Source organism: Elephas maximus, chromosome 10 (genome assembly GCF_024166365.1).
Source record: "Elephas maximus indicus isolate mEleMax1 chromosome 10, mEleMax1 primary haplotype, whole genome shotgun sequence".
Taxonomy (NCBI): Eukaryota; Metazoa; Chordata; class Mammalia; order Proboscidea; family Elephantidae; genus Elephas; species Elephas maximus.
Genome location: NC_064828.1, coordinates 113,267,216 through 113,286,224, shown reverse-complemented (window position 1 = coordinate 113,286,224; position 19,009 = coordinate 113,267,216). Strand labels below are relative to the sequence as shown.

The following is a 19,009-nucleotide window of genomic DNA, read 5'->3' as shown; positions in this document are numbered from 1 at the left end:
GACTTCCCGAGATACTCTTTAAACCTTGAACTGAAACTACCCCCAGAAGTCACCTTTTAGTTAAATAAGAGATTGGCTCACAAAATAAAGACTATCACTTGTGAGTACTGTGCTCCTTTAAAAGGTCATCTGTATAAGACCAAATAGTCAATAATTACTTTAAAACAGTATGAGAAGGTAAGGGGACAGGGAAACTAGATTGCTAGAAAGAAGCAACCAGACCGAAATAATGAAAACGTTCATGCATTTTGAGGAATGTAACCAATGTCACTGAACGCTTCGAATGGAAATTTGAATGGAAACCTAATCTTCTGTCTAAACTTTAACCGAAAATATAATAAAAGATTATTTGTAAAAGGAGGGGTTGGGGAAGACCCTGTGTTATGGATTGAAATGTGTCCCCCAAAATATGTGTTGTATATCCTAACCACTATACATGCGGAGCCCTGGTGGCAAAGTGGTTAAGCGTTCAAATGCTAACCAAAAGGTCGGCAGTTCAAATCTACCAGCCACTCCTTGGAAACCCTATGGGGCAGTTCTGCTCTGCCCTTCAGGGTTGCTATAAGTCCACACTGACTCTGCAGCAATGGGTTCACAGGTTTGGTTTGTCTGGGTTTTTTTAATACATTTGGATGTAATCCTATCTGGGAACATGTTGTGATGTTAAAGGAGTTTTTTTTTTTTTTTTTTAAATCAGTGTAGGGTGTGCTTAAGCCAGTCATATTTGAGATATAAAAAGGGCGGATTAGGCACAGAGAAACCAGCACTAACAGAGGGCAAGATACACACCATGGGAAGGTCACCAAGGAACCAAGGAACAGAAGCTGGAAGAGACAAGGATCTTCCCCCAGAGCTGACAGAGAGAGCCTTCCCCTGGAGTTGGTGCCCTGAATTCAGACATCTAGCCTCCTAAATGATGAGAAAATAAATTTCTATTTGTTAAAGCCCCACTTCCCCCCACCCAAAAAAAAAGCTGTACTCTTAGCTATAGCCTCTTGAAGGAACTCGCCCAAAATTTCAGAGTCAAGACTAGAATCCAGGCCTCCTAATTGCCGTTGGTGTTATCTTTCGCTGTCGCTGTTATTTGACATTCTTACTACCACAAGAGACAAAGAGGTCTCCTCTTCCCTCCTATAGCAGCCCACGTCCAGGTACGTCCCTGTCAAGGATCTGTTCATTTACTGTCTCCCGTGAGGTCTCCAAGCTCTTCAAGAGCAGATGTTTGTCTTACTCGTTTCTGCCTGCCCCGGTGCCTAGTAAATAGTATGCACTTACTCAGATGTTTATTAAACTGAGCTGAATTGTTGTGCTGAAATCAGGAATGTTAGCTGGGGCTGAGCCAGAATCTCATTCCCAGGCTGGTAGTTTACCCTTAGAGATGAACAGCTGCCCCCATCCTTGGGCCCAGCCATAGCTCTGCGCTGTCTCAAGGCCGTGCTCAAACCAGTTCCGCTTCCACAAACGACCAAAATCGTGGACTCTGGTACCGCAGACTGTGGGACGCGGAGACAGATAGCAATTTATCAATGTCTTTGAGGTTCAGACAGTCTGCTGTCCACATGGCCTGTCAGGTGGGTCCCCAGGGAAATGGCTACATTAGTGGCCTTGAAAGAGAGTGTGGGAAGTGAGTGGGAGGCAGGTTCAGTCTAAGGATATGAGACTCTCTTAACAGTTGGTTGGAGTGTTTTTTCCAGATTCCACTAGACTTCGCAGAGAAGTGGAGACCAGCTGTCCAAGCATCTGGGATGGCGGCATTAGAGTAGAGAAAAGGCAAACATCTTGATTGCGTGTGACATGGCATTCTGAGCCTCCAACAACTTGGGTGGAAGAAAAGATGGCTGGGTTTATTTTAACACTGAGTTTAGATTTCATTTACCCAAAGCTTTTCTTGAATTCTAACACTCACAAAAATGGGGCCCTAGCAGTCACCATTTGAGTTCCTACATGTTAATACGTGCAGACCTAATTCACTGTTTTCATTACTGTAAAGCAGCAGTTTTCAAAATGTGGTCAGCAGACTGACCCTTTAGGACTGTGAGTCAAAACAGTTTTTACAATAATACTAAGACATTACTTACCTTTTCCGTCTTCTCTTACAAGTGCACAGTGGAATTTTCCAGAGGCTACGTGGTGTGTTAACACCATCACTGTGATAGCTAATGAAGTGTGTACTTGTGTATTCTTGTGTTTTCTTAAATCATCAGTTTTGTGTGTGTGTCCTTTAGATGAAGGTTTACAGAGCAAATTAGTTTCTCATTAAAACACGTTTTGTTTTATAACATTGGTTGCCAACCCCACGACGTGTCAACACTCTCCCTTCTTGACCTTGGGTTCCCCGTTACTAGATTTCCTGTCCCCTGCTGCCTTCTCATCCTTCCCCTGAGCTGGTGTGCTCATTTAGTCTCACTTTGTTTTATGGGTCTGTCTAATCCTTAGCTGAAGGGTGAACCTCAGGAGTGACTTCAGTACGGAGCTAAAAGGGTGTCTGGAGGCCATACTCTCAGGGAAAAAATTATCAGTTTTAATTTTAAATATGGTAAATATGGATAGATATAACCTACTTGAACAAAAGGCTATGGGAATCCTCAAAAAATTTTACGACTATAAAGGAGTCCTAAGACCAAAAACTTTGAGAACCACTTCTGTAAAACAGTCATATGAATATACTACAAAAGGTGTGCACAGAATGATAAACACCAAATTCAAGATGGTGGTTCCGACTGGCAGAGAAGCTGGGACGGGGGTCGGGGAAAAGCAAGCAGGGGCTTCACCTGAACCCCAAGAGGCTTTAGGACAGGTTGTTACATTTCCTAGGCAAGTAATGGAATCATGGGAACCTGCTTCTCACAGATGTGTAATATTTTATAATAAACCTTTGAAGCTTAGTACGTAACATTAGACCTGTTTCAAACCTGTTTTCATTGCAGGTGGGGAGTCATCCTATAGGGTTGCTATGAGTCGGAATTGACAGCAAGGGTTTGGTTTTTTGGTATAGATTATTCGGAGGTCTGGGTGGCGCAGTGGTTAAGCACTTGGCAGCTAACCATAAGGTCAGCGGTTCAAACCCACCAGCCACTCCTTGGAAGAAAGATGTGGCAGTCTACTTCCATAATGATTACAGCCTTGGAAACCCTATGGGGCAGCTCTACTCTATCCTATAGGGTTGCTATGAGTCAGAATTGACTCGATGGCAATGAATTTGGCTTGGTTTTATAGATTATTTACTAATTACCAAGAGGAAAATGTACCTTCCATTGGTGACATCTGGTGATCACTTTAACCATTCTTGGGTGGCAAATAGAAGCCAACCTAGCGTTATGTGCCCCCTGAAGTGTCAGAGTAATCATCCACTCTCATTATTAGTTTCCATCCAGTAGATTCAAACTCAAGGCAACCCCATGTCTAAAGCATAACTGCTCCATAGAGTTTTCAAGGCCATGACTTTAAGAAGCAGATCACCAGGCCCATTTGCCAAGATGCCTCTGGGTGGTTTTGAACTGCCATCCTTTAGGCTAGTAGCCAAGTGTTTAACTCTTTGCTCCCCAGAGACTCCCACTACCTACTGTCACCTACCTATATAGTGTTTTTGCTGCTTAACCTGAATGTAGTCACAAAGACTTCAGAATGGGCACAGTCTAAAGACAGTTGGCCTACACTCTTTACAAAGAGAGGTCAACATCAATGGAAAACAAAAAATGATGTTACATTCCAGTTTAAAAGAAAGTAGGCAGACAGTGCAACAAATGTAATGCATGAGTGGATCCTGGATCCAAAACAGTCAAAACATTTTTGGGAAAATTTGTTAACTTTTAATATAGACTTTATTAGTTTATATTAGTAAAATACCAGTCTTCTTAGGTATAATGGCATTGAAGTTATATATTAGGATGTCCTTATTTTCAAAAAATGCTAAAGTACTTAGGATTGAAGTATCATAATATCTGTAACTTTCAAATGGTTCAGGGGAAAAAAAGACATAGAAAGAGATAACGCACATGTGGTAAAATGTTAACCTTGGGCAAATCTAGATGAAGGGTACAGGATGCTCATATATTTCTGTAGGTCTGAAATTTCTCAAAACAGGAAGTTGGAGGGAAAATAACTTTGAATTAGTTGGAGTTGGAGGTTTTCTGCTTTACTAAGAAAAATCCCTATTCTGTAGCAGAAAGAAAAGCCTATATAGTCTTGTCCAGGCTCTACCACATATTAACTGTGGGGCACTGGGCAAGTCTCACTCTCCTTCTCTAGGCCTATTCCCCCTTCTAAAAGAGCATTTCAAAATGTTTTTCAGCTGTGACAAGGCTGTGATTCCAAGTCTCTGTTTCTCAATCACTGAGTTGACAGGACGTGATGACAATATCTGTGGTGTGGGCTTCCTCATTCCCCTTTAATGCATGTTGATGATAAGTCATGGGAGTCCCAGCGGTGATGGCTGAGGAGGCAGACCTTCTCCATCTTCACTCCCTCCGCCCGAAATGGCTCATTCCCTCCTCTTGAAAAGTCTCGCTTCTCTTTCGTGGGGCACATTCCTGATTCCCATGGATAGAATTAAAGGTGCCCTCTCTTGCCCCCAAGGCACCTTGCATGCCCTCAGACACAGCACTCCTAACGTTGTGTCATATTTGTGCCTGCACATGTGCCCTCCACATGAGGACAGGTCTTTTATTCAACAGAAGGTTGAGTTTCTTTAAATACTAGGCATGGTAATATGATCCATGTTCAGTACTCAGCAAATGGAGAGTTTTCTTGGTTTCTTTTTTAAGTGAGTGTAGAAAGAGAGAAAGGAAGCAAGGGAGGCCAAGTGAGTTATAGCCCCTTCTCCCCCCAAAGAAAATTATCCCTAAAGACTAAGAAATATGATACCCAGCAAAACTAGGCAAACTCAAAACTAAGCTCTTACTCAGAGATATTTAATGAGCAATCACTAAATCCCAGTTACTGGGACTATAGAGTTGAACAATATTTAAACAAACAAACAAAAAACCTGCCTCATGGAGCGTCAGTTCTCGTGGGGGAGAGAGAAAATAAACAGACCTCCAGTACCAGGCAAATGTGATAAGCGTTATGAAGAAAAGTAAAGCAGTGTGAGGGCTGGAGGTGAGAGGCCAGAGGCGGTGGGCATTAGCCTTCTTTTCAGTGGGCTCGCGGAACTGCTCTCCAGGGAGGGAAAGGCCCTAAGTTAGCCATAGGAGGAGGTAATGAGCAGAGTGCTCCAGTGGCCGGGCCTGTGTGGGTGGAGGGGGAAGTTGGAAATGTGAGGGTGGAACCCTTGGGGGCGTAAGACATCCAGACAGCGGAGGAGGGGCCGCTCCAGCAGGAAGAAGACAGCTCAGCCTGGGGTGTCTACTCCCTGTGTGACTTCAGACAAGTCTGTTAATGTGAAGTGGGGATAAAGGTAATAACTGCCCACGGCCCTGTGTGGAGGATCGCAGGAAGTCACGCGGGCTTTCACCACCAGGGTCTCCGGGACTAGCTGGTGATGTGCTTCAAAGGCAAAGACTCCTGTGTATTTCCCCCCCTTCTCCTTGTCTTGGGGTTCCGAAGACAAGCACTCACTCAGCCCTGTGCTGAGGAGCATCCAGGCAGGGTTTGTAAGCCCTGTGTTGCCAGGGTAGGCTGCTTTGCTCCCAGCTGACAGGCTTGCTCACTGGTGGTTCTCAGCCAGCTTTCCAAGTTCACTTTCACTGGTTGTCTGTTGAAAGTAAACAAGTCAGGACTTTACAAGCTTCCTATTAGAGAGTCTGGCTCTGGGAACATTTATTCCTAGCCAGTTCTCTCTAGACTCCCACTATTCGTTTACTCACTCATTAATTCATTCGGCAGCTACTGAGCCCATGCCTACTAAGTAGAAGGCACTGTGCCACACTGAGGTGGATGTAGAGGGGGATTTGATGACTCAGACACGGGCCTGCCCTCCGGAAGCTTACGGTCTCAGGAGGAAGATGATCTGAAACACACAGGCCTCAGAGTGGGGCTGAGGCAGAGGTCCCCCCTCCGCCGCTGAGCTCACCAGGTACTTTCAGTTGTCTTGTCTCAGTGTATCACCACAGAACAGTACGTGGGTTTTCATTAGCTCTGTTTTACAGATGAGGAGAATTATTCCTCCAGAACCACGTATTTTCACTACTACAGCACTATCATATACCCATTTTGAAATTGTCTACTTTTCCTGCTAGATTGCAATTGTCTTAAGGGCAGAGACTTGTCATGTTCATGCCCAGAGCCTAGCACAGTGCCTTAATATCAGTAGTTATTAAATAAATATTTGTTCAATGAATGAAGCTTAGGAAAGTTGTCATTTGTTAGGCCAAGGTCAGACTGCTAGTAAGTGGCATGACCGAGCTTGGAAACCAGCACCATCCAACTCAGGCTTACACTCTCTTACACCATGGTGCCAGCTAGTGAGAGTGAATGGGCAGGCAGCGACGTTTGACCTGAGCTCGGAAACCAGCACCATCCGACCAAGGCTTACACTCTCTTTACACCATGGTGCCAGCTAGTGAGGGTGAATGGGCAGGCAGCGACGTTTGACCTGAGCTTGGAAACCAGCACCATCCGACTCAGGCTTACACTCTCTTACACCATGGTGCCAGCTAGTGAGAGTGAATGGGCAGGCAGCGACGTTTTACCTGAGCTCGGAAACCAGCACCATCCGACTCAGGCTTACGCTCTCTTACACCATGGTGCCAGCTAGTGAGAGTGAATGGGCAGGCAGCGACGTTTTACCTGAGCTCGGAAACCAGCACCATCCGACTCAGGCTTACGCTCTCTTACACCATGGTGCCAGCTAGTGAGAGTGACTGGGCAGGCAGCGACGTTTGACCTGAGCTTTACAAACAGACAAGGTTCAGACTTGCAGCTCTGGGAGGAAGAAAGCACGCAGGCAGAGGAGATACCCTCCTTCTTAAGCACTTGAGCAATAGTAGCAAAAGTTGTTTCAACTGGCCCAGATGTCGGGGGATTGTCTTTGCTGTGAGACCTGGCTTTACCACCAGCCTGTGCATACGGAGCTGCCCTTCCTCAGTTCTCTGTGCCAGGCAGGGTGTGGGCAGCATCCGCTCCATGGAGAGCATGGAGGGAGGTTCCCTGGAACCAGCAGGGAAATCTGCCTTGTTGTCTTGGACCTCCAGAGATAAACTGGTGAGAGATAAACTGCGATCTAAGCCCTTGATCAACACATAGAGAAGCCTGTGTTTAAAGACATGGCCCTTGTCCTGGAGGTACTCCTCGCCCAGCAAAGGGGCCTGAGGTAGGCAGTTATTAGCAGGAAGTGCTGTGTTGGTGATGGGCGTAGGATGTGCTAATAGGGCTCTGAGAAGGACCACCTAACCCAGCCTGGGGCTTCAAGAAAGTCTTTCTAAAGGAGGTAGTATATATGGTAAGTCTCTAAGGATGAGTAGGAATTACTGGGTAAGCTAGACTGGAAAAAACATCCCAGGCAGAGGGAAGAGCATGAGCTAGGGCAGAGAGGCCATCGAGAGCAGACTCTGTTAAGGGGCCCATGAGCATTTCCATAAGGCTAAGCCTAGGCTGGAAACCCTGGTGGTGTAGTGGGAAGAGTTCAACTGCTAACCAAAAGGTTGGCAGTTCATATCCACCAGGTGCCCCTTGGAAACCCTGTGGTTTATTTCTACTCTGTTCTATAGGGTCGCTATGAGTCAGAATCGACTCAGTGGCAGAGGGTTAAACCTAGGGTTAGAGGGTCAGCTCTGGACAGGTAGGCAAGGGAAAGATGTCGAGGGCCAAGTGTGCCTGCCAAGGAGCTGAGATTGTGTCCTGTAATAATACTGACTCTTTTTTTTCAGCACTATTGGTACCAGGCTCTGCTCTAAGTGCTAACACATATTAAGCCTTTTAATTCTCACGACAACCCTCTGAGGAAGTACTGTTATCATCCCCATTTCACAGATAATGAAACTGAGAGTCAGAAAAGTTAAATAATATGCCTAACTAGATGGTGCCCAGCTACCACCACTGACTGCTTTGACAGAGATCACAATAGAGGGTCCTGGACAGAGCTGGAAAAAAATGTGGAACAAAATTCAAACTCACAAAAAAGGACCGATTTTACTGGTCTGGCAGAGACTAGAGAAACCCCGAGGGTATGGCCCCTGGACACCCTTTTAACTCAATACTGAGGTCACCCCTGAGGTCCACCCTTCAGCCAGGCCCATAAAACAAACAATAACATATGAGGCTCAACCACGTATACAAGACTAAACGGGCACAGCAGCCCAGGGGCAAGAACGAGAAGGAAGGAGGAGACAGGAAAGCTGGTTGAATGGAAATGGGGAGCCCAAGGTCTAGAAGAGGAGTGTGTTGACACGTTGTGGGCTTGGTGCCCAATGTCACAAAACAATATGTGTATTAACTGTTTAATGAGAAACTAATTTGCTCTCTAAACTTTCACCTAAAACACACACACACACACAAAAAAAACATTGCCTATGGTCATATAGCTAGTAAGTGACAGAGCTTCCGGTGAGGGAACAGGTACCATCAGGTCCATGGTGACATCGTGAGTCATGAATTAGGGGACAGGAGACTTGAACCCATAGGGAAGAAGATCAGCCAGGAGGCTATTGCTGTGGTCTGGATGAGAAATGACAAGGGCTAGGGCACTGGTAACAAGGAGGGAGAGAGAAGAACATATCTGAAAGGTATTTAAGAAGTGGAGCAGACGGCCAGTTGGCCATGGAGGGTGAGACAAGAGGAGGGATCTGAAGTGACTTCCAGGATTCAGATCTGGGAGATGGGGGTGGGTATTACTGCCGTTCACTGGAAGAGGGAAGAGTGAAAAGAGTGCTTTCTGTTTCAGGCAGGTTGAGTTTTGAGGTCTAGTTGGAAATATGGTTCCATCGCTTAGGAGAAAGGTCAAGGTCAGAGGTTCATCAGCATGGGATTGCCAGTATATTGGTGACCATGGACACCCAGCCGTGGCTAGGAGAGACGGTGAAGAGACTGGAGAGTTCGTGTTCCTCACGGTTTATTTCGTGTTGCCATTTGCCTCAGAATCAGCAAGGATGTGTGTGAAAATGCAGATAACCCAGGCCCTACCTGAGACTTACTGAATCAGAACTTCCTAAAGAAGGACCTGAGAATTTATGTTTTAAGAAATAACCTTAGCCTATTCTTACAGTCTACACAATTTTGAGAATCGTGTCTGTAGAGTGAGAAGAGAAGAAATTCTGAGTTTGTGTTGGGGAACACCAAGATTTAAGGTGATTTCAACATCTGTTTTGTTCTATTAATGGTGGTTGAAGAGTTTGGAAAGGAATAGTTGTCATAGTTGCACAACGTGATGAATGTCATCGGTGTCATTGAATCGTCCGCGTAAAAAATGGTGAATTGGCGAACACTTGTTATATATATTTTTACCACAATAACACAGTAAACATAAAGTCAGTTTGGGATCAGAGACCCCCCTGAGAGCACAGTGATACCTACCTGCAGGGAAAGGACGCAGGCACTCACACCCACTCGGTTCTGCAAATAACTTCAGAGGATTCTTAGACCATCTAAGCTTTTACGTGGACCCCAGCTTAAGAACCTCTGGCATAAAGGGTGAGTAGAAAAAACAAACAAACAAACAAAAAACCCTGTGAAAGAAGCTGAAAAGGAGTCACCAGGGAGATGATTGGAGGACCAGGAGAGTACCATCTGGGAGCCAGGAGAGAACTCCAAAAGTGAGAGTGTAGTCAGCAGTGTTTGGCCCAATGAAAGGGGTCAAGTGCTTTGAGGACTGAAAAGTATCCATTGGAATTGGGAAGTGTCAAGTCAGCATCCTTGTCTGGAGCTGCTTAAAGTATGTGATTGGGGACAGAAGCTGATGAGGGGGCTGGAAAAAGCAAGTAGACAAGCAGCTTGATGGAAAAGAAAAGGAGAGCTAGTGGGTAGTAGCTGGAGAAGGGAGTAGGCACCCACTCATATCAGCTTGTATCAGCCAGACTCACTTTCCTGTTTATCGGGTGCTTAACCTGTGGCGGTTATCGTGGTGAGAGAGAAGAAAGGCATTTCCGACTGTCCCAGTTCTAGCCCTGAAGGCCCTTATATCCCAGAAAACCTGTCAGTCCCGAGCACCTGGAACTGTGGGTCTCCCTGGTTCCCTGTCCTGTTGGAGAGACAAGATCAACCCTCAAGACAATCTGATACATTGTCCCCGCCTGAAGGGCATTGGGCCAAGCAGGACCAGTTCTGGGAGAGGGAGAGAAGGTGTGTATCCTCTTCTTTCCAGTAAGAGATCCCAGCAACAAAGACTGTGGCTCACGGCCGACCCTCCAGAGAGAGGAGCAGAGCACAGCCCCGGTTTTCCCAGAGGCGTGTGGCCCAGCTTCCACCCACAGGAGCTGGACTCTCTCTCACTAGGCCTGGGCCTGGGGTTGAGCTGAGATCCACTTTGAGAGGACTCTGCAGTCTCCCTCTGCTTAGCAGGCCCACCCTCAGAGTTGTGTTTCCTGACCCCGATCCTAGGCTGTTGTGAGACAGAACTCCAGTGCTAACCTGTTACCGATGCCCTTACTTGGCAGTTACTTCTCTCCGAGAATAAACGGAGCAGGGTCGTGACGGGTGTGCATAGACATGCTCACAGTCATGAAGTCACTAATTCAACAAAGAGTTATTAGCGTCTACGGCAGACGAGGGACTTCGGTGACAGAGGGGAATGCAGTCCCTGCCTTGAGGGAGCTACAGTCGACCGGGGCAGATGGAGACTTAGGTAGGACAAACTGGTAAGTGCTGTGGTAGAGGCAGAAACAGGCGCAGGCTGCAGGGGCCAGACTTTTCTGGTAGAGTGGAGGTGGGGGGGATGGAGGAGTTTGTTTTGTTTTTTTCAAGCTCAACCCTGGACTCATGTTTTCCAACAAGCCTTCCGTGGGAGTCCTGTTCCACTCTGTTTGCTTTTTGGCTTTACAGCCTTTTATGCATGCTTCCTGAATTTACACTCTGCCCTTCACAGTAAGTGCCTGGAAAAGGCCTGAGAGGGATTCGTAGGGTGGACAGGGATTCCAGGTAGACGATGCTTGGAAGGCTGTGACTAGGCAGGTGTGTCTGTGTAATGCTGTGTGTCAGCCTGGGAGGAAGCAGAAAGCCATTCTCGGCCTTGCAGGGAGAGGTGTAGCAGGAGCAGGACAACATGGGACCCGGAGCCTGCACTCGAGCGGATGGAGAGAGCAGGAGACGAGGCGTACCTACCGCAGGCCTCCTGCACCGGGGTGGGCCGCAGGTCTTCTCCTGTGTATGAGGTTTTTATCTCCCAACGCATTGGTGGTTTCGTACCTCAAGTCCAGGGAGATCCACAATTAGGTTTCAGAGTTATATGCAGAAAAATTGGGGTGTATTTTTCCTTTTTTCTTTTTAAGGGAGAGATTTCAACAGATACTCAAAAGTGGTCTGGGATCTCTGGCTTTAAAAAGTTAGCTGCTGAACCAGAGCCAGGACAGAGACTGTGCCTCCACCTTCTTCCCTCCTGTGCCCTGCCAGGTGCTGGCAAGGACTCACTGCTTGTCTGAGGGGCCTTTGTGGCCACAGTAGTCCTTTTACAGACAAGAGGAAACGGAGGCCCAGAGAAGCGATGTGACCCAGCCAAAATCACGCAGTCTTTCTGTGCTAAGCTCCTAACAAAAGTACAGTCTGAAGCTTTCTTCAGGGTTCATTTCTAACATACCACTGGGAAGGAAGTTACAGGCTCAGACTTTTTAAGTGCCTACAGGTACCTGTACACAGCCCAAAATGATGATAGCGCTGGACTCCTTGTTCTAAAAAAGTCTTCTCCCATGAGAGAAACTGGGTGTACCTACTGCTCAGAGCAGCCTGTCAGATCCCAGAAAAAAAAAACATCAGCCCGGTAATTCCACACCATACAGAACAAACCAAACAGTGTATTTTGACCGATTTCCCCCCCAACCAAGTGGTTGTTTTATTCATATAAAAAACAGAGAGACCAAAGTTTTATTAGTGGTTACCTGGGTGGGCGGAGGGGCGGGGGGGCATCCTCACTTAGGAAGCAGCGAGTGGCTGTTCATGGCGATGGGAAATTTGGCAGCAACTGTTGGTGCCACCACGGCATCCTTAAAGTAATTGATATCACAGGATGGTTCAGGAGTCCCTGGGTGGTGCAAACAGTTATTCGCTTGACTACTGACTGAAAGGTTGACGGTTCGAATCCCACCAGAGGCGCCTGGTAAAACAGGCCTGACGATCTGCTTCTGAAAGGTCACGGCCATTGAAAACCCTACTGAGCAGTTCTACTCTGCACACATGGGGTCGCTATGAGTTGGAATCAGCTCAGAACCAACTGACAACAAAATTGTACATGTGAAAAATGTTGACTTGGCAAATGTGTTACGTACACAGCACACACAGCAGGCTGTAAGAGTCAAGACCTCGTGAGAATCAGCCTTCTCTTTCCTGTCCAGCTCCACGTAGTTTGGTTTTCATCAGAGCCAGAGGAGGGTGGGGAGCGCTGAGACCACATCTACACAAGCCAAGCACAAATTATGTGGGGCCTGTTTTTGTTGGGCAGCAAGTGGGAAGTTTTTTTTTTTTAACTTAGCAAAGAGAATTTTGTGTGTACATGTTTGAAAAAAATAGTTTATTCATTCATTTATCCAACAAATAATTGTTATTTTTAAAGCAAGCATTCAGTGATCTAATTAAATTTCCTCAAATGGACAGACTAAGTTGACGATGCCCAAGGAGCGTATGTGTAGTGTAGTGTTTGTGATACAGTGTCGACATGAAGATGCCGAGAAGACAGTGGAGCTCAGAGGCAAGGTCTAATCTTGAGAGCAGTCGAGATTATCTAGAACAAAACAAAACCCCAAAGGGGGTACGGAGCCCAAATTAGCGAGACAAATCTTAAGTAGAATAAATGTGGTTTTTTTGTTTGTTTGCATTTAAGGTTCTATCAGTGACAAAATAAGCACACAAGTAGCTATTCAAATGAAAAAAAAAAAAAAAAAAACACAGTTTTTTGTTAACCACAGTTTAATTTGAGTCTAAAGTGTTAGAAACAATAACCAAAAAGGAACCTGTGGCTATAATTATAATAAGAAAAATAACGATTGGTTTTTAAGCATCTAGTAGGTGGCAGGCACAGTACTAGGTACTTGACCATCTCTGCTCCCAGCAGCCCTGGCAGGTCAGTGTGTGCTGTCCCAGGTTGCTCCAGCCCCAGCGAGTGTCCGCGGCTCCTTGCAGAGCTCACTGTGCTGCCTCCCTGTCTCCCTCTGCTCTCGCCATGTCCCCTCTGCCTCAGACCCCACATCCCCTTCCTGACTTTGCCTGGAGGTTGAAAGCCTTTCACCCGTAAGCCCACACCACATTTCCTTCAGAAAGCCTTCGCCAGCTCCCCCAGCACCCCAGCCCCCCAGGCAGGAGAAAACTTGTAATTCCTTGACTAGCTGTGAGTGCACTGAGGGCAGGGGCTGTCGTATTCATCTCTGTCTTGCTAAATGTTTTTTGACTCACTGCCACCTGTGTTTGTCGGGCTAAAAAAGCCAAACCAGTTACCGTCAAATCCGTTCTGACTCACAGTGACCCCATGTGGACCAGAGTAGAACTGGGCTCCACAGAGTTTTCAATGGCTGATTTTTTTTTTAAGTAGATTGGCAGGCCTTTCGTCCAAGGCACCTCTGGGTGGACTTAAATCTCCAACCTTTGGTTAGCAGCTGAGGGTGTTAACTGTTTGCACTACCCAGGGAGTCCTTTTAACCTAAGTAAGGCTAAAATATGGTGCCCAGTTCTAGGACCTAGACACGAAGAGAAAATATGGCAAATCGGGACCTAGGTAGAGGGCAGTGACTGGAACAGCAAGGGGACTTAGAGCTGTCATGTGAATTATGGACAAAGCAGCCAAGATGTTCCTACAGTTCTCCAGTGAACCATCAGAGGACATCCAAAAAACCTTTGTAACTCTAGAAGGGAGAGAGTGGAATGTCACTCTGAACAAGGAGGAATTGTCAAACAGGGAAAGCCATTTAACAAAATGGTCTGCTTTGGAAAGAGTAAGTTCCCTGTCACTGCAAGTTTTCACTTCAGGGTTCAGTGTCCACTTGTCCAGGCTGCGTTAGAGGGTGTTATGGATTGAAGTGTATCTCCCAAAATTTGTGTTGTAAATCCTAATGCCTATACTTGTGGATGTAATCCCATTTGGGAATAGAGATTTCTTTGTTATGGTGTTGAGGCCATTCCACTTGGAGTGTGTCTTAAGCCAATTACTTTTTGAGATATAAAAGAGCAGATCAGGCACAGGAAAAGCAAGCACAGATGGGAGAAGATAGATGCCATGCCACTTGAAGATTACCAAGGAACCGAGGAACAAAAGCAGAAAAGAAACAAGGACTGTAGCCACAGAGAGAGAAAGCCTTCCCCTAGAGCCGGCGCCCTGAATTCAGACTTCTAGCCTCCTAAACTATGAGAAAATAAATTTGTGTTTAATTGGGCACGATGTTTTAGTCTTACTTAGTTTGACAGGGAGTCCCTGGGTGGTGCAAAGAGTTAACGCCCTTGGCTGCTAACCAAAGTTTGGAGGTTTGAGTCCACCCAGAGGTACTTTGAAAGAAAGACCTGCCAAACTACTTTTGAAAAATCAGCCATTGAAAACTCTGTGGAGTCTCAACCCACCTGGAGCAAAGGAAAGTGAAGAACACCAAAGACACAAGGTAAAGATGAGCCCAAGAGACAAAAAGGGCCACATAAACCGGTGACTAGATCAGCCTGAGACCAGAAGAACTAGATGGTGCCTGGCTACCACCGATGACTGCCCTGACAGGGAACACAACAGAGAATCCCTGATGGAGCAGGAGAACAGTGGGATACAGATTTCAAATTCTCGTAAGAAGACCAGACTTAATGGTCTGACTGAGACTAGAGGGACCTTGGAGGTCATGGTCCCTGAACCCTTTGTTAGCCCAAGACAAGAACCATTACTGAAGCCAACTCTTCAGACAGGGATTGGACTAGACTATAAGACAAAATGATACTGGTGAGGAGTGAGCTTCTTGGCTCAAGTAGACACATGAGACTATGTGGGCAGCTCCTGTCTGGAGATGAGATGAAAAGGCAGAGGGGGACAGGAGCTGGCTGAATGGACACAGGGAATATAGGGTGGAGACGAGAGGCGTGCTGTCTCGTTAGGGGGAGAACAGCTAGGGGTACATAGCAAAGTGGGTATAAGTTATTGTATGAGAGACTGACTTGATTTGTAAACTTTCTCTTAAAGCACAATTAAAAAAAACTCTATGGAGCACAGTTCTACTCTGGCCCACACGGGGTCACCGTGAGGCAGAATAGACTCAACGGCAACTGGTTTGACTTTTTAGCCTGACAAGCACAGATGGCAGTGAGTCAAAAAACATTTAGTGATTCAGAGATGAATATGACAGCCCCTGCCCTCAGTGATATTTCTTTTACAGCAGCACTAGATAACTAAGAGAGCATTCCTGTCCTGGACATGGGATTGGACTGGATCATCTCTAGAGTTCTTTTCAGCTCTGAAATTCTACAACGAACATATATTAGACACCTACTTCTGGATCCAGAAGAGGACGTGAAATGAGAGATAACATTTTTAATGTCAGATGGATCTTAGCTGAAAACAGAAAATACCAGAAAGATTTACCCGTGTCTTATTGACTATGCAAAGGCATTCGACTGTGTGGATCATAACAAATTATAGATAACACTGCCCAGAGTGGGAATTCCAGAGCACTTAACTGTGCTTATGAGGAACCTGAGCACAAGTAAGTCATTCCAACAGGACAAGAAGATACTGGTTTAAAATCAGGAAAGGTGTGTGTCAGGATTGTATCCTTTCCTCATACTTATTCAGCCTGTCTGCTGAGCAAGTAATCTGAGAAGCTGGACTGTATGAACAAGAATGGGGCATCAGAATTGGGAGAAGACTTATTAACTACCTGTGATATGCAGGCGACACAACTTGGCTTGCTGAAAGTAAAGAGGACTTGAAGCACTTACTGAAGAAGATCAAAGACTACAGCCTTTAGTATGGATTACACCTCAACATAAAATAAAAATCCTCACAACTGGACCAATAAGCCACATCATGATAAACAGAGGAAAGATTGAAGTTGTCAAGGATTTCATTTTACTTGGATCCACAATCAACACTCATAGAAGCAGATATCAAGAAATTAAACAATGTATTGCTTTGGGAAAATCTGTTGCAAAAGACCTCTTTAACATGTTGAAAGGCAAAGATGTCACTTGGAGGACTAAGGTGTGCCTGACCCAAGCCATGGTATTTTTCATCGCCTCCTATGCATGTAAAAGCTGGACAATGAATAAAGAAGACCGAAGAATAAGTAATGCTTTTGAATTGTGGTGTTGGCAAAGAATTTTGACTATAGCATGGACTGACAAAAGAACAAACAAATCTGTCTTGGAAGAAGTACAACCAGAATGCTCCTGAGAAGCAAGGATGGCAAGACTTTGTCTCACTTACTTTGAACGTGTTATCACTGGAGGACCCTTCCCTGGAGAAGGACATCGTGCTTGGTAAAGTAGAAGGTTAGCGAAAAAGAGGAAGACCCTCAACGAGATGGACTGACACAGTGTCTGCAACAGCGGACTCAAATATAGCAATGACTGTGAGGACGGCGCAGGAGGTGGGGTAGGACCGAGCAGTGTTTTGTTCTGTTGCACACAGGGTCACTGTAAGTCAGACCCAGCTCCACAGCACCTGACGGTGACAACAACGGGAACTTGCATGAATCTTTTCAAGTCTCGGCCACACTTTCGTCGTCTACAAAGTGGGCATAGTAAATAGTTACTTCAACAGTTGTGAAGCTTAGGCGTTTTAATATATTATCTTATTTAACACAGTGCCTAGAATATTGTAGACAGTTGACAAATTGTAATTGCAATTCCTTTTCTATCCCATTGCCTTTTCCCTGAAAGCAAAGCTGTGAATCTTCCCAAGCTGTAGAAAGTTTTGGCACAGAGCCTTCTTTCCACTCCCCATGGGCTGTGGGGAATAAAAATGCGTCATCTCACGGGGAAGCCCTTCCACAGACAGTTGGGAGCTCTAGCAATTAGAAAGTTTCCTTATGTCAAGTAGCAGTTGGCCTCAGTTTCAGAAAAGGGCAAAGTCGGCTTCCATCTCTTGCAGCTGAGGCTGATGCTTAAATTTTTTCTCGCTCTGCAGTGAACAGAGTATCTGCCAGGCTCGGGCTTCCGTGATGGTCTACGATGACACCAGTAAGAAATGGATACCAATCAAACCCGGTCAGCAGGGATTCAGCCGGATCCACATCTACCACAACACTGCCAGCAACACCTTCAGAGTCGTGGGAGTCAAGCTACAGGATCAGCAGGTGAGTGCCAGGGTATCAGATTATAACATGGGCATATGACACATACACACATAGATACACACACACATATAGTGAAAACAGCTCAGAAACGAGGTCAAGATTTGGAGTCAGAGGTTCTAGGTTCAAATTCTACCTCCACTACTTAGTAGGTATGAGCCTTCTGGACTTCAGTTTTCTCATCTGTCAGATGGAGGCCATAATCACAGCCTACTTACTTCACAGGGTTATTGTCAGATAGATCTGAAACAACTTTGAAAAATATAACTTATTGTATAAATGTGTTAGTCTTATTCTAAACCTACATATTCGTATGTAATATAACTGTTAAGGTTTTTGGTCCATCGGCACCCTAGGTCCTACTTTGAAAGGAGTGTCAAGATGATCTGGGGAATCCAAGGTCATTTTTCTCCCTTATAGTATGTCCTGAACAAACTCAGATAAGGTGGTGTTTGTAAGTGTACCTGGTAAATACCTGTGCAAACACAAGATAACAACTATGCCCAACTATGTCATGAGTAGTTGTACATACATAACTAAGACAAAGTAGTGTGACGTGACCTAGACTAAAATAGAGATGTGGAGAAGGGGCTGTCTAGCTTAACCACGGTGACTTTTTGGTGAGTACTTTAATGCTCTCCCTCCACCTCTCTTTTTAGAGATTGGCAAGGACATTTTTAGCCATAAAGTTAGCAGATCTGTGGTTTCAATGCTTGTGAAAACTCCCCAAACAGCATCTTCTGGTAGCCTTTGTTGGTCAAGCCTTGGCTAAATTGAGCAGCATATTAGCTGCTATCTCTGCGAGAATCAGCACGTTAGCAATGAGAAAAGAGAAAACCGAAACTTCGGGCCTTATTTTTAGTGTGTTGTTACCTGTTGAATGGGTTGCTGCTATGGCCAAAATAGCCCTATTAAGTTTCCGATTCTTGTGGTGAAAAGGGACATCCCCACTTCAGCACTCTCCATAAAGGGTAGTCTGTCTGAATTTGAACTCTTGGTACCTCCAAAGATTGCTTTGCACAGATCTGTTTTCCAGCCAGTATAGACTACAAGGTCAAACATTTTAAGAAAAAAAAAACATTTAAGAGAGACAAAAATTACTTGGTACCTTTCTGTTGTTAATGAGTCTTAATGGTCGAAAGGTTTTTTCTAGAAACCTTTTAGAAGCTGCCTCCCTATTCTTCCAAGTCACTGGTTCTAGATCTGCCTTTCAGAAAAACAGGCCACACACTGCAGAATATGTAGTGTCCTTGGCCTCAATTATGGTCACAACCAAAAACATCTCATGATTTTCCAAAATACCCTGTGGGTAGGGGTGGACCTGGTTGAGAGCCTTTGACATAAGGTAAATTACTTAGTACAGTTCCTGAATCATAGTAGGTGTTTCCTAAGTGATTGCTTTCATTACGGCATACGGCAAGTTTTCCATTCCTTTCATGCCTTGTGGTCACCCTTCAGGGCACACTAGAAGACAATGTGGTGTGCTGGAAGGGGCGCAGGGCTGGGGAACTGGATTCCCTGAAACCCAACTGCACTCTGTTCTCAGGAGCCTCCTTCAGAGGAAACCACATGTTGGAGCCATTTGGGAGGGGACCTTTTTCCCCACGCAAGGAGAACTGGCAGGAGTCCTCAGTGAGTTCCCTTACAAATCCAAAGATACCATCTTGATTCTAATTTAG

The 19,009-nt window shown here is 45.5% G+C and overlaps 1 protein-coding gene across 3 annotated transcripts in view; it reads left to right on the top strand.

The window, feature by feature from the left end:
- Positions 1-19,009, top strand: part of EVL (Enah/Vasp-like) — a 197,674-nt gene that overhangs the window by 111,239 nt on the left and 67,426 nt on the right. For all 3 annotated transcript variants that reach the window (XM_049899522.1, XM_049899520.1, XM_049899521.1), the window contains exon 2: positions 17,165-17,333. In XM_049899522.1, coding sequence (XP_049755479.1) covers positions 17,165-17,333 — 169 coding nt within the window. The remainder of the gene's footprint in view (positions 1-17,164; positions 17,334-19,009) is intronic.